A 12,716-nucleotide genomic window follows, 5' to 3' on the forward strand; every position below is an offset into this window, starting at 1 on the left:
TTTGGCAGTGAGCTCCGGCTCCGGCTCCGGCCCCGCCCGCATTCAAACCCAAACGCACCCGCGCCGCTTTCGAACCAAAACATTCCGCCGGCGCCGCCTGCCATTGGTCCGCGGGACTGACGGTTGGGGCGGGGTTCGTCGTGGAGCTCTGGCGTCTGATTGGCCGCGGTGGCGGTGGGCGGGCGCTGTGGATGAGCCGCGGCGTCTGATTGGCGGTGGCGGTGGGCGGGCTCTCGGGACGAGTGTGATTGGCAGACGGAGCTCGCGACGACGGTTGATCGTCCGCGAGGGGCTCGAGACGACGGTTGCTGCTCGCCCACCCGCTCTCCAGCCGCAGGACGACAGCGACGAACAATGGCTGCGCTGCTCCGGACGAAGGAGCCCGAGTTGGACTCAGCTCGACAGAGCCAGCAGTCCGACCCCATCCCTGTGCTGACACTCACCCACTTTGCCCGCGTACCCCACGTCTCCTTCGGCACGGTGCGGACGGGCCGGTCGAGGGTCGAGCGCCTGGCCGTGGACAACCCCGACATATCGCCGCTCCGGGTCACCGTCGAGCGGCTCTCCGACTGCAAGGGCTTCGAGCTCAGCCAGCGGGACTTCGTAGTGCAGGTGAAGGACCGGGTGGTGTCGTGGACGTGGAGTGAGGGAGCGTCCCCGGGTGTGGAGTGAGGGAGCGTCCCCGGGTGTGGGGCGAGGGAGCGTCCCCGGTTGGGCGTGTCACACGAGGGAGCGTCCCCGGGTGGGTGTGTGGGGAGAGGGAGCGCCGCCGGTGGGTGTGGGGCGAGGGAGCTCCCCCAGTTCGGCTGGGGCGGGGGTGTGTCCTCGGGTGTGTGAGGCGAGCAGTAAACTACCTAGGGGACGAGTGGGTGAAGGAAACAATACTTTGTTTTTGGCCAGCCACGTTTACTGATAATTTTATGGATCAAGGCTGCGGGTGAATGAGTCCATGGTGGGGTTGGGTAGGTGTGGGGGGAGGTGGAGGGAGTGGGGGTGTGGTACCACTGAGTGCAAGAATCCCAGCCCAAAATGTCATCTGTTCACAGATGCTACTGACTGAGTTCCTCCTACACTTGGACGTGCGCTGAAAATTTAAGCATCTAGTTTATCGTGTCACCATCCTCCGTAGACCCTCCTGTCTCTTTCTTTGCAACCTTGTCGATTTCCTCCCACAGCTGAGTGTCAGTTCAGATTTCCTACCCTTGTTGTCAAGTCTCAATGTGTCTACATCAGCAGTGCCTCTGTCCAGATTTCAAGCTGCTTGTTGAGTTCCTCATTGGGATAAGCCACGGTCACTCGTTCGTATTCCGTTTCCTCGCATCTTTGTGTTTGATAGTGTACACTGCTTAACCGACTCCTTGGTTGCGAAGATTTTTTCTTGTGGTCCCGTGCTGTCTCTTTGAGTAACAGATCTAAAATCTCTCGAGCTGTCTCCACTTTACTTCTCAAGATGAATGGTAGAGTTGAAGATTGTTTAGAAATGTTTTGGGATTTGCGTGCACCTGGAGATGAATATTTTCTTGAGATAGCTCATTCTCGAGGGTAGACTGGAGTCTGGATAGAAGTACCGTACTAGACACAAAAAGCTGGAGTAGCTCAGCGGGTCTTCTTCAGACAGTACCGGGAGGGTATTCACAACATCTGAGCAGGGTCAACCTTCCCCTTGAGCTGAAAATAACACTTGAAGTAAGCCACATGATGCTTTGAGTTTGACAATTAACAAGATTGTGACAGATCACTTCATTTGCCATTCCCATCTCTATCATATTAAGGGCAAGTGTTGTGGGTGTAAGAGAGCACCACCAACTAAAGGTGTGCCCCCAAGTCTCACTCCTGCCCAACAAGATATCTTGCCATCTAAAGAAGTCCTAACCCAGAGTCTGTCCATTCCCTTCACAGATGTTCCTCAGCATTTCATGTTTTGCTCAAATCCAGCATATGCATTTCCTTGTGGTTCTAAGATATATTTCCTTTCCTTTAGTGTCATTGGATTTATGCATGTGGGTGCTGAAATTACGGTTGTTGTCTCTCAAGTGTTTCAATTTTGCAAGAAAGTAATTAAAAAAAAAAAAAAGTTATTCTATCTTCTTTCACAGCCAGCAGAAAGATATTATCTTTCCATAACTTGGACACCTGTGGAAGCGGGAGGAGTCCGGGAGACAGTGACATTTCGTGTTGGTTGTGTAAAACTACTTTGCATTCTTTTGGGCAAGGCAGAAGACCTACCCAAAAAAAAGGTTATTTTTTTTCTCTCCCTTCTTTCATAGTCGACATTGGATTCTTTCGCATCTTTAGTTTTATTGTAACCAGAATGCAATGGAATGAGGTTTTGTATTGATTTGAAATGTATACTTTCCAAAATGCTTAGAAATTTTGACTTTTTGATGTATTAGAGTATACATTAACAGGCACATCAGACTTCACCAAAAGTGATATCTGCCACCATCAAGATGATACATAAAGGGGCAAAGGCAATAATGGTAAAAATCTACTCAAGTCTGTGTGAGGTGGCATGGAAGAGTTTTGTGTTTCAGAATCTAAGTTGTTTTCTCTGGTAAATTCGGAGGGTGACAGGAGACATAATAATTGTATATAACATTGAAAGGGATAGATGGGGAAGCCGTGTTAAATAGATGGTCAGCTTCCTTTTCCCAGGGTGGATATGTCAAAGACTAGATGGCATAGATTTAAGGTGAGAGAGGGAAAGTTTAAAATAAATTTGAAGATCAAATTTTTTAATACAGTGCCAGGTGCCTGGAATGCTTTGCCATGAGAAGCCGTGGAAGCAGAAATAATAGCAGTGTTAAATAGCGATTTTTTCCGGCGACTGCGGAACGTCAGTGACTGACGCCCGTAAAACCATCGCTGATGCTCCGCAGTTGCAAAAAAATCGCAGTGGGATAGGCCCTTTAAGGGAACAACAGCAGCAGAACAATTTGCAGCGGTGTCGAGCGTCAATCCGCTGCCTGAGCCAGTGGTTCACAAACGAGCAGCAACTCCACAGGGCAAGGCATGGAACAAGGATAAGACAGGAGCTCTGAGAAACGGCAGCACATTTTGCGCCAGGCCGTCCGCTGTCCGAGTTGCACGACATACACGCTGACGTATGCTCTCCTGCAGGTGACGCCCGGTTAGGGATGGGTTAGGGTTAGGGACCACAGATGGACTGTAAAATATTCTTCAATGCATGGATTTTAAACATTAATATTTAAAAATTAATACAATAAAATCAATTGTGAAAATGAAAAGATGTCTAAGTCATTCAGTTTTACAGAGGTATTTGTCTGCTTCCAGATCCAATCACCGTCTCTAACTTTTCACAGGGATGGATTCAGTGAGTGTAGACTGAACTCCCCTCTCCCCTCCACCCCCATCATCCCCCCCCCTCTCCTGGCCCATCCCTCCTTTTCCACCCACCCTTCTCCCCTCCTTCTTTCCTGCCTCCCTTCTCCCCGCTCCATTCTTCTTTCCCTTCCCCATTCCCACCCCACTCCCCTCACATCCCCCTTCTTCCCCTCTCCATCCCTTCTCCAACCCCCCACTTTCCCCGACGTCACAAATTTGTGGACCCAGCCTGCAACCAGCGATCCCCCGCCCACTGTCCCATGCAAGGGACAATTTATACAAACCTGTGTGCCTTTGGAGTGCGGGAGGTAACCCTAACCCTAACTAGGTTGATAGGCTTGGTATTTACGTATAAATTGTCCCTAGCGTGTGTGGGATAATGTGCATGGGATCGCTGGTAGGTGCGGACTCGGTGGGCCGAAGGGCACTGAATCTCTGAACTAAATGTGACACAGGGGCCTCGGGTTGGACCCGAACCCCGAATATTCTGCATGGGAACTAAACTTCGTCACGAGTTGTCCCAGAGGCAGATCTCTCTCCAAATGATCTATCCAAACCCCCAGAGGCAGCGGGCTTTTCAACTGGGTCCCATCAATGTACAAGTGCCACCCACCTGCTCCGACCACTGAGTCTAAATACCCACCACCCATTTTGAAGCATGGCGAGGGGGGGTGGGTGGGGTGTTGTTCCCAAAGTCTGCATTTATCCCATAGTCAATGTTACTAAAACAGATGCTGTGGAGTAGCATGACTAGACTTTGCGCAGAACAATTAGCGGGATCCGCAAATGGGGGAGCGTTGGGGAAAGTGGGATGGGAAAGGGGGTTGGAAAATGGGAGAAGGGAGGGACAAGGGGGTGTGGGGGGGGGGAGTGGGGAGGAGGAAGAGGGGAAGGGAAGAAGGGGGAGAGGGGAAGGGTAACGGGGGGAGTGGAGAAGGAGGGATGGATGCGGGAAGGGGGGTGGAGGGGAGAGAGGAATTCAGTCTACTCAGTGAATCCATCCCTGTGAAAAGTTAGATACGGTGATTTGGATCTGGAAGTGGACCAATACAAAATAAAACATTTAAAGTTGATATGCCCCCCACCGCCCCAAAAAAAAATCACTTCAGCCATTTTTATTGGCCTTCTGGGCAATCTCACGCCAAGTTCCACGATTGATTCAATACCTACTTACATGACTCATCTTCTTAGTGGGCACAGAGTACAAGAGGTACTATGTACATTCATAAGTATGGTATAGGTCTGGTCAGGTAATAATAATAATAATAATAATACAGTATCAAGTATGTTAAAAGAAAATCAAAGTACACTTCCATTCTCATTGTTGCTTTTAAATTACAAAATCCTAGAGCAGAAGGGATATATTATGTATCTATTTTTCCCCTCTTGATGTTGTTAGTGTGTCGACCTTCAAATGTGTCAAACAGATCGATTCAATTGTGTTTAAGAAGGAACTGCAGATGCTGGAAAATCGAAGGTACACAAAAAAGCTGGAGAAACTCAGCGGGTGCAGCAGCATCTATGGAGCGAAGGAAATGGGCAACGTTTCGGGCCGAAACCCTTCTTCAGTCTGAAGAAGGGTTTCTGCCCGAAACATTGCCTATTTCCTTTGCTCCATAGATGCTGCTGCACCCACTGAGTTTCTCCAGTTTTTTTGTGTAGATCGATTCAATTATTTATCAACTTACCTTGCTGTGACTGGGCACAACAGAGATTGATGATTGAAGATTCAAGAGGAAAAGACCCATGCTATGGCGATGTCATAATAATTTTCGGTCCTTCACAGAAAACATGCTTGCATCAACCTGTAGTGGGCATGGTTAAGCATATATGTTACTATGGTCCAGGATTTATTGACACAGGTTGATCATACGCTGAAAAATCCAACCGCATTTTTTGTTTAGAAGTGGAAAGAAATAATAGAAACGGCATTCATTGCAATGTGTAAAAAGAATTGAGATACTGTATTGTAATTTTGCTGCATGTCATTGTGGTATATATCATGTCTTGATTGGTGAATGTGTTTAGTTTGTGACTTTATTTGAAGCATAAATAATATGTGAATGCTTCATTGAGCATAATTCCAACTGGTAACTGCACTTCGTCCGAGCACATGATCGCATGTGTCATGCAAGTCGTCTTAAATGACCACTTAAACTGTAATTTGGCAACCTAAAAAGCTGCCTAGGTTTCCCTGCTGGCAACAGCAAAAAGTTAAGTGAGAACCCTGATTAGTTAGCAACACGGTGTGTGTGGGTGCAATGGACTGAAGGGCCTGTTCCTGTGATGTGCTGCTCGATGTACTGTTTTTACGTCATCTCTAAAAATGGTGCTAAGACTTCGATTGTAATTCTGATACATTTATTGTACAATATGAATACTTCTAAGTAATGAAACGTGTCTGATTAAAATAGTTTGAAGCCATATATTCTTGCTTGCAGAGAAGCCTTTGGGAATCAATTAAAGACAAGAAGGTTTCGGAAAGTACTATTCGGTTGAAACAGAAAATAAATTCTTCAATAGCCAGCAAGACAATTATTATATCACAGAAAAAAGATTATATGACAATTGGACGACCTCTAAGTCCTCTTCAGGCATGTGAAAACTTTGGACCAGTTAGCAACCCTGCAGATACTTTAGAGTATGACAATCATGAGATAATGCATCTCTCACCAATACTACCGCCATGCCAAATAAAAGAACTTGAAAATTGTACTCCACAATCACTTACAAGATTTGCCACCTGCCCTGTCTGTAAAGGTAAAGAGATGTCATCGCCAATGAAGCTGGGTGCTGTGAAAATGCCTGATGAATTGTGTGCATCTGAGATTGTGAATTCTAGGCTGAATTTGGAGTGTCAATCAGCAAAATTATCTTCTACTAGAACATCTCAAAAATGTTTTTGCACTTCTCCTCAAACTCCTGTTAATAAACGGCGGATTTTAAGCCCTGATTCTTTTGTAAATAACAGTTATATCCCGGATGAAGATGCTGAACCAGTTGTTGTGTCATCAGTCCTATCACCAGATCAATTTCTGAAGGATGCAAGGATGCGAATGGATCAGCCTTGGTTAAGTCAAGATAAATCTGTCAAAGCCTCCTCCATTGAAAATGTGAAATCTGGAAATTCTTTACTACAGGAAAGTAGTCCATGGTTTATGTTAAAGCCTGAATCACCTGTTAGAGATGTAGAAGAACTGAAACCTGCTGAATTAAGATTAACCTTTTTTGTTAATTCTAAAACCCCTGATCTCCCTCGGAATTCACAGGTATGTGGACACCAGTTCACTGCTCAAACCAAGATGCTCCCTGTTTTGACAACTACAGATATAACAAATACTGTTGTTCACTCTGAGTTGGAAAACAAAGTTAAATTTTCATGTGATCATTTTGTGGAAGTCAACTCTCATTTTCAATCAAGGTCTGTTGTTGGTGTTGAGAGTAAAACTGGCAACAGAAACACTAAAATTGCTAACAGGTCATCCCTTCCAAGCAGAATAAGAAAAAAATCAGAATATTTGTCAAATAATGGATATGAAAAGGATATTGATACCAATAAAAGAAAGTCTAAGTGTGTTGGACAATCTAGTAGTAAGACAAATGTAAAAAACACATTTTCAAGATACACAAACGGAGGAGGAAAACGGATCCAGAAAAGAAAATCTGGTATGAATTTAAAGTACTTTTTTTATTTAGAGATTATGGGAGATTAATAACGAATAAGAAAACTACAATATGTATATATTCTGTCTTGTTTAAGCATAAAATGGAGAAGGTGATGTTTGAAACTAAGAGGAGCAGATTACCAACATGTTTGATAATCTCATACAAAATTTTTGTTTATTGCATCCCAGCACAAAACAGTACATGAACTGATTTTTGGAGCCCAGTATGGCATTTGTGAACAATCAAATCTTCAAGCTTCAGAAGCACTCGGTATATTTAATGTAAATGTACTAATTTGCAGCTGAACAAATGATGCTTGTGTTTAAATGTAGTGAATTTATCTTTGTGGAGCCATAAAGATTGGTTTGTTTTGAGTGCGAAATACTCACTGCTGGACATTATTCCTTTAATTTAATTTAGAAATCTTGTTGCTCACCAATAGAATGTTAATAGCCGCTGAAAAAGCCAAATTAAACGCAGCCTATTCTGTTGAATGTGTTGATATTTCAAGGCAGTACTGTACAAATCATGAACATAAGTGATAGGAGCAGAATTAGGCCGATCAAGTCTACTCCGCCATTCAATCATGGCTGATCTATCTCTCCCAACCCCATTCTCCTGCCTTCTCTCCATAACCTCTGACACCCGTACTGATCAAGAATTCACTGTATTATCAGACCATATTTTAGTTATGCATAATCAGACAAGTCCATGGGTTATAGTAGGAGGCCTTGCATTAGGTCTTGTAATCATTACATTAATTATAAGATGCAATTTATGATTATAATGAAATACAGAATATGAAAGTACTGCATTGTATTGGCTATGAAGTACATACCAACGCAAAATTCATTGAAGTAACAAAGGAAGTCAAACATTTATCCCATCTGTTATGTATCTAGCGTATCAACAATATAATTGTCAATCAAGTTCATACCTGTGTAAATGATTACAAGTAACATTTACAGTATATAGTTTGTATAAACTTTGTTAAAAATAAAGACCTGTCAGTTAATTCAAGTTGTAGGATATATTATAATGTACTCAATTTACTGAACTCTACAGTTTCTCAAGTCAAGTCTTTCACTGCTCAAGTGAACCGTGGTAAACTTATGCCTGGTGTTGGACAGTCACAATTAACTTTCAGAAAATTGATTAAGACTGGTATGTAAATAGTTCAATTTTGCAGCATGTTTAAATGTTTAATCCTTGTTAAATATTTAAACTCTTTTTTGCATTCTGAATGTTGGTGGATAATATACTGTGTCCATCAAATTTATTTTTCTAAAGTAATAATAAAACATTTGTGTTTTTTAAATATTTGTTATTATACCTGGGAATAATCTAGAAATGCTATGTTTCAAATTAAACTAGGAAATTTGATTTCTGTCATCTTGCAAGAGGTAAGTGTTGGTGAAATTAGCTGGTTAAGTGCACCAGTGAGTACATATTATCGCTGCAAGCTGGTGTCCATATCAAGTATCTTCTGGCTGAAGAGGAAGGACTGGGCTGCAAAATGACCACCAAGACGGGTAAAACAGAGGGGAGCGCACCTGGAACGCCAGGTGTTGCTGTTGAGCCCTCTGGAGGTGTCGTGGGCCTAAAACACCAAGGAAGGAGGGTGCCCACCTGATGACCCCAATGAAGTTTTTACCCCTACCCCCACTCAAGATATTAAGAAGGTGCCAACTATAGTAGGGATTGTAATATCAAGTCCAGTAAGCTCAACTGTGAAATGTAAAATCACTGGAATCAATACCATATCAGCGCAGGGACGTTACCTTTGTCTAAAAATACATCTTGCGAAAATAAGTTAGCGGGCTTAGAGATTGCTCAAGATAGCAAGTGTTTAGAGATAATAAGTGTTCTTAGTTTTCAAATTATTCTGCCCATTGAATTGATTTGTTTACTTGGATTTTAAACGCTGCTGTTATTAAAGAGCATTTATCACGTACCATGCAGTAGAAACATTAAATACTTTGCACTGAGAAACAGCTTAAATACAGGGTGATTTATTTACTACTAACTGGGCAACAGCATTTTGACTAGTCGTATTATGGGCTTTGACTTGGGCTTTTGGCTACATGTATTGATTCCATTAGTACATAGAATGTACCTGCTTCATATATATTTTCTTAAAAGATCAACCATAATTCTATAACAAGTATAGCACCCGAGTAATAAAGAAGCATCATCACACTCTGGGGGTTATCTTTCACAATGTAATTAGCAAATGCATACAAGAGGTTAAATTATAAATGTGTGTTTTATGCATAAGTATTAATGTTAATGTTAATTCATTGTTGTTCATAACCATAGGTAGCCGATTGGGATTCCTCTGGTTTTCAAACAATATTTTGTTACATATTTCTGCTGGTAGGCATTTAAGATGGTCACTTGTATGTTTCAGTTATTCCAAGACATCCACTGCCATTTGCTGCGAAAAACATGTTTTATGATGAACGTTGGAAAGAGAAGCAGGAAAGAGGATTCAAGTGGTGGTTAAATTTTATTCTTACTCCAGATGACTTTGCAGTGAACACTGAGTCCTCCAGAGGTGAACTATAATAATTACCATATGCTGCTCTTAGTATGTTCTGTAATGTTGTTTCAGGTGCACTTGATGCACTAGTCTATGTTTTATTGTTCATGTCATTCACTGTCTTGGCATTTTCAGATTACTATTAGTTAATTATTGTCATGTATCCTGAGATACAGTGGAAATACCTTTGAATGCTATCCGGGCAAATCTTACTGTACTTGAGTACATCAAAGTAGTGCGAGAGAGAGAAAAAGAAACCAAAATATAGAATAGAGTTTTACTGATCTTGTGAGAATGCAAATTAAAAAAAAAAAAATTTCCATCTATAGATTTACATTTATTTTCATAATTGTACATTCAATAAAAAAATCTTCATGGGCATTTAATAGTGTGGAAGAAAATTAATGCAATTTTTTTATATCTTGTTAATCTGCATATGTTGGCTTTATCTTCCAGTGAATACTGCTACATTATTCATGGGTTCTGAGACACAGCACCACAAAATGAGTGTTTCTTCAGCACCAACTAAAGAAGAAATGTCATTGAGGGCATACACTGCAAAATGTAGACTCAACCATCTCCGCCGTGCAGCCTGCAGATTATTTACATCTGAAGGGATGGTCAAAGTTATACAGAAACTGGAAGCAAATATTGAGGCGAATCATCTCCTTGTGCGGAAAGATCGCTGTCTCTGGAAAGACTTGGGTAATCATACAAACATTTACTATACAATTTTATAGATGCCGCCAGAAGGTTGTTATGCTCTAATTTATTCTTTGTACAAACATTATGCTTGATTGGAATTGGTATGGAATCCTGTCGACCATATTATTTTGTATATTGGCAGGAGCTGAAGAAGGAGGGCTACTTTGGACCTCGTTACCAATCAATAAGATCTTGGTCGATCAGTTACCTCTGCCATTTTCTTGCACTAATCCTGTAATTTAGCGTAATAGCTAAAGGAGTTGTCAATCTATCATGCACAGACATAGAAAATAGAAGCAGCTGTAGGCCTTTTGTGTATGCCTCACCATTAACACATTACTGATTCATACCCTATACCCTTTCCTTATATCACTTAATCTTTTTAGCATTAAGAAATAGATCAATAGATTAATGTTTTGTTTTTGGCCTTCTACGGAATTCTCTTCTACAGAATTCCACAGGTAAACAGCCTTTATTTATAAAGTTCCTTTAAATTGTTTATTTCATATCCTGAGAGTGGGACCTCTGTTTCTGTAATGTTCAGCTACAGAAAAATATTCCTCGAACCTGGTTTTTGTAATTCTTTGTACCTCTTGTTCTTACAAGCTCTAAATCGGTTATTGTATGCTGGTCTTTCATCCCCATGATTTACTCTGGTAAATCTTTATTGTACTTCCTCCTTGGCAAAAAGATCCTTGGGCTCTCATCTAGCCTCAGTAATAAGTGCAGCAACACATTCATGGTCTTGATGCAGGTTTGAATTGTTAATAAACACACATCAATCTCTGGTAATCTTGTCAGAGTATTGTGATAAATTATATCATAAGCATTAAAGACTGATAATGAATCTATATCCAATTAAACATGACATCTTGTATGTATATGTATGTATGTGTGCACACGTGTGAGCGTATGTGTTATTCCACCTTCGTCAAAACTCTATGTTCTGGAGTTGAAATTTTTACAGATTATTACCCACATTAACCTGGTCGACATAATAAGCAGGTTCCCTTCATACTATATTAAAAATGTTATTCATCATTAAAGTTTGAAAAAAAGCCAAAAAGGCCTTTCAAATTACTCACAGATTCTTCAAGCAGCTTCGAGTGACGTCACAATGTCCCCGCAAGGTGAGGGGGTCGCCGCCCTCTCCACCTCCCCAAAACTTCACAAACCACTGATTCTTCCCAAGTTGGGGGGGCAGCCACGCTGGAATGTTCTGGACCCCCCCCCCCACTAGCCTGGCCACTATACTGAAGATGAGGCCTCGCTTGGGTCGGCCCGTGGCCTTGACCGGGTCGGCGTCAGCCCTCAACCTCGCTCATGTGCACACCCGCCCACGGCCTCGCTCGGGTCTCCACCCGCATCCTCAGGTGCCGTCTGCTGTGAGTCCTGACCACACCTTCATCGCACCGCCTCCCAGCTCCAGCCACTTCTCCTCTGGTCCCATTCGCTGGCTCCTGACTTCCCCCCCTCCCCCATTATACCTCTCCCATGGCTCTTCCCTGTCTTTTCTCCGAGTTCTCTCCCTCCCCCCCACACCCCGCTCATCTCCCCCACACACCCGCCCGCCCTTAACCCCCCTCCCCACACACCCATAACCCCCCCCCCACACACCCCTTTCCTCGCCCACCCAGACACCCCTCTCCTCCCCGCCCACACCCTCCCTTCCCTCCTACACACCCCCTCCCCCACTTACACCGCCCGTGCCCACACACCCCTCTCCTCCATCCCACATCCTCCCAACCCCTCACACTCCGCCCCCTGGATCCTCGGACCCCCATTCCCTCCATAAATTCCATTCTTTTCCTTGTGGGGATGATTGGCTCCGGGGGGGCGACTGAGTCTGAGGTGAGCGCCGACGCATTGCGGGATGGGGCCCAACGGATCCCATTTGGTCTAGTACACTATTAAAAGTCTCATCTTGTGTGTGTGTGTCCGTATGGGTGTATATGTTTTTGTATCTTCGCCAAATCGCTACGCGGTAACGCTTACATTTTTACATATTCTGACTCGCATTTTTCCCCTCCACGCAGCTTCACTTAAGATTTCATCCTATATTTCACAAGTTATTGATGGTTCATGTTTAAAAAAAAAAAAAAAGGCAAAAACAGTTCTCACACACAACCTTTTTCCAGGACATTCCACTGATGATGGCACAATGATACTCATAGTGCACCAATGACAATGGGCTCTCAAGCTGCCTAGTGCCACACCTCCACCTCCCCCCACCGCCCCAGGTTATTCACCCCCACCGCCCCAGGTCTTTCACAACCTCCCCCCGTGGGATATTCGGCCCCTCTTCCCCCCCCCCCACGGGTTATTCACACCCCCTTCAAGCCAGCACTGCCATTCATTGTGATCATGGCTGATCTTCCCTATCAATAACCTGTGCCTGCCTTCTCCCCATATCCCTTGACTCCAATAGCCCCTAGAGCTCTATCTAACTCTCTTAAAT

At 43.4% G+C, this 12,716-nt stretch overlaps 1 protein-coding gene across 6 annotated transcripts in view; it reads left to right on the top strand.

Annotated features, from left to right (window-relative positions):
* The first annotated feature begins 242 nt into the window (after positions 1-242).
* Positions 243-12,716, top strand: part of aspm (assembly factor for spindle microtubules) — a 92,527-nt gene continuing 80,053 nt past the window's right edge. For 3 of the 6 annotated variants that reach the window (XM_033027992.1, XM_033027995.1, XM_033027994.1), the window contains exons 1-6: positions 292-612; positions 2,097-2,237; positions 5,787-7,011; positions 8,077-8,175; positions 9,422-9,568; positions 10,010-10,258. In XM_033027992.1, the coding sequence (XP_032883883.1) occupies positions 355-612; positions 2,097-2,237; positions 5,787-7,011; positions 8,077-8,175; positions 9,422-9,568; positions 10,010-10,258 (2,119 nt within the window). In that variant the 5' untranslated portion in view covers positions 292-354. Of the gene's footprint in view, positions 613-2,096; positions 2,238-5,786; positions 7,012-8,076; positions 8,176-9,421; positions 9,569-10,009; positions 10,259-12,716 lie in introns of all 6 variants that reach the window. The other 3 variants (XM_033027990.1, XM_033027993.1, XM_033027991.1) reach the window with 3 other exon arrangements.

Source organism: Amblyraja radiata, chromosome 10 (assembly GCF_010909765.2).
Source record: "Amblyraja radiata isolate CabotCenter1 chromosome 10, sAmbRad1.1.pri, whole genome shotgun sequence".
In the NCBI taxonomy this organism is placed as follows: domain Eukaryota; kingdom Metazoa; phylum Chordata; class Chondrichthyes; order Rajiformes; family Rajidae; genus Amblyraja; species Amblyraja radiata.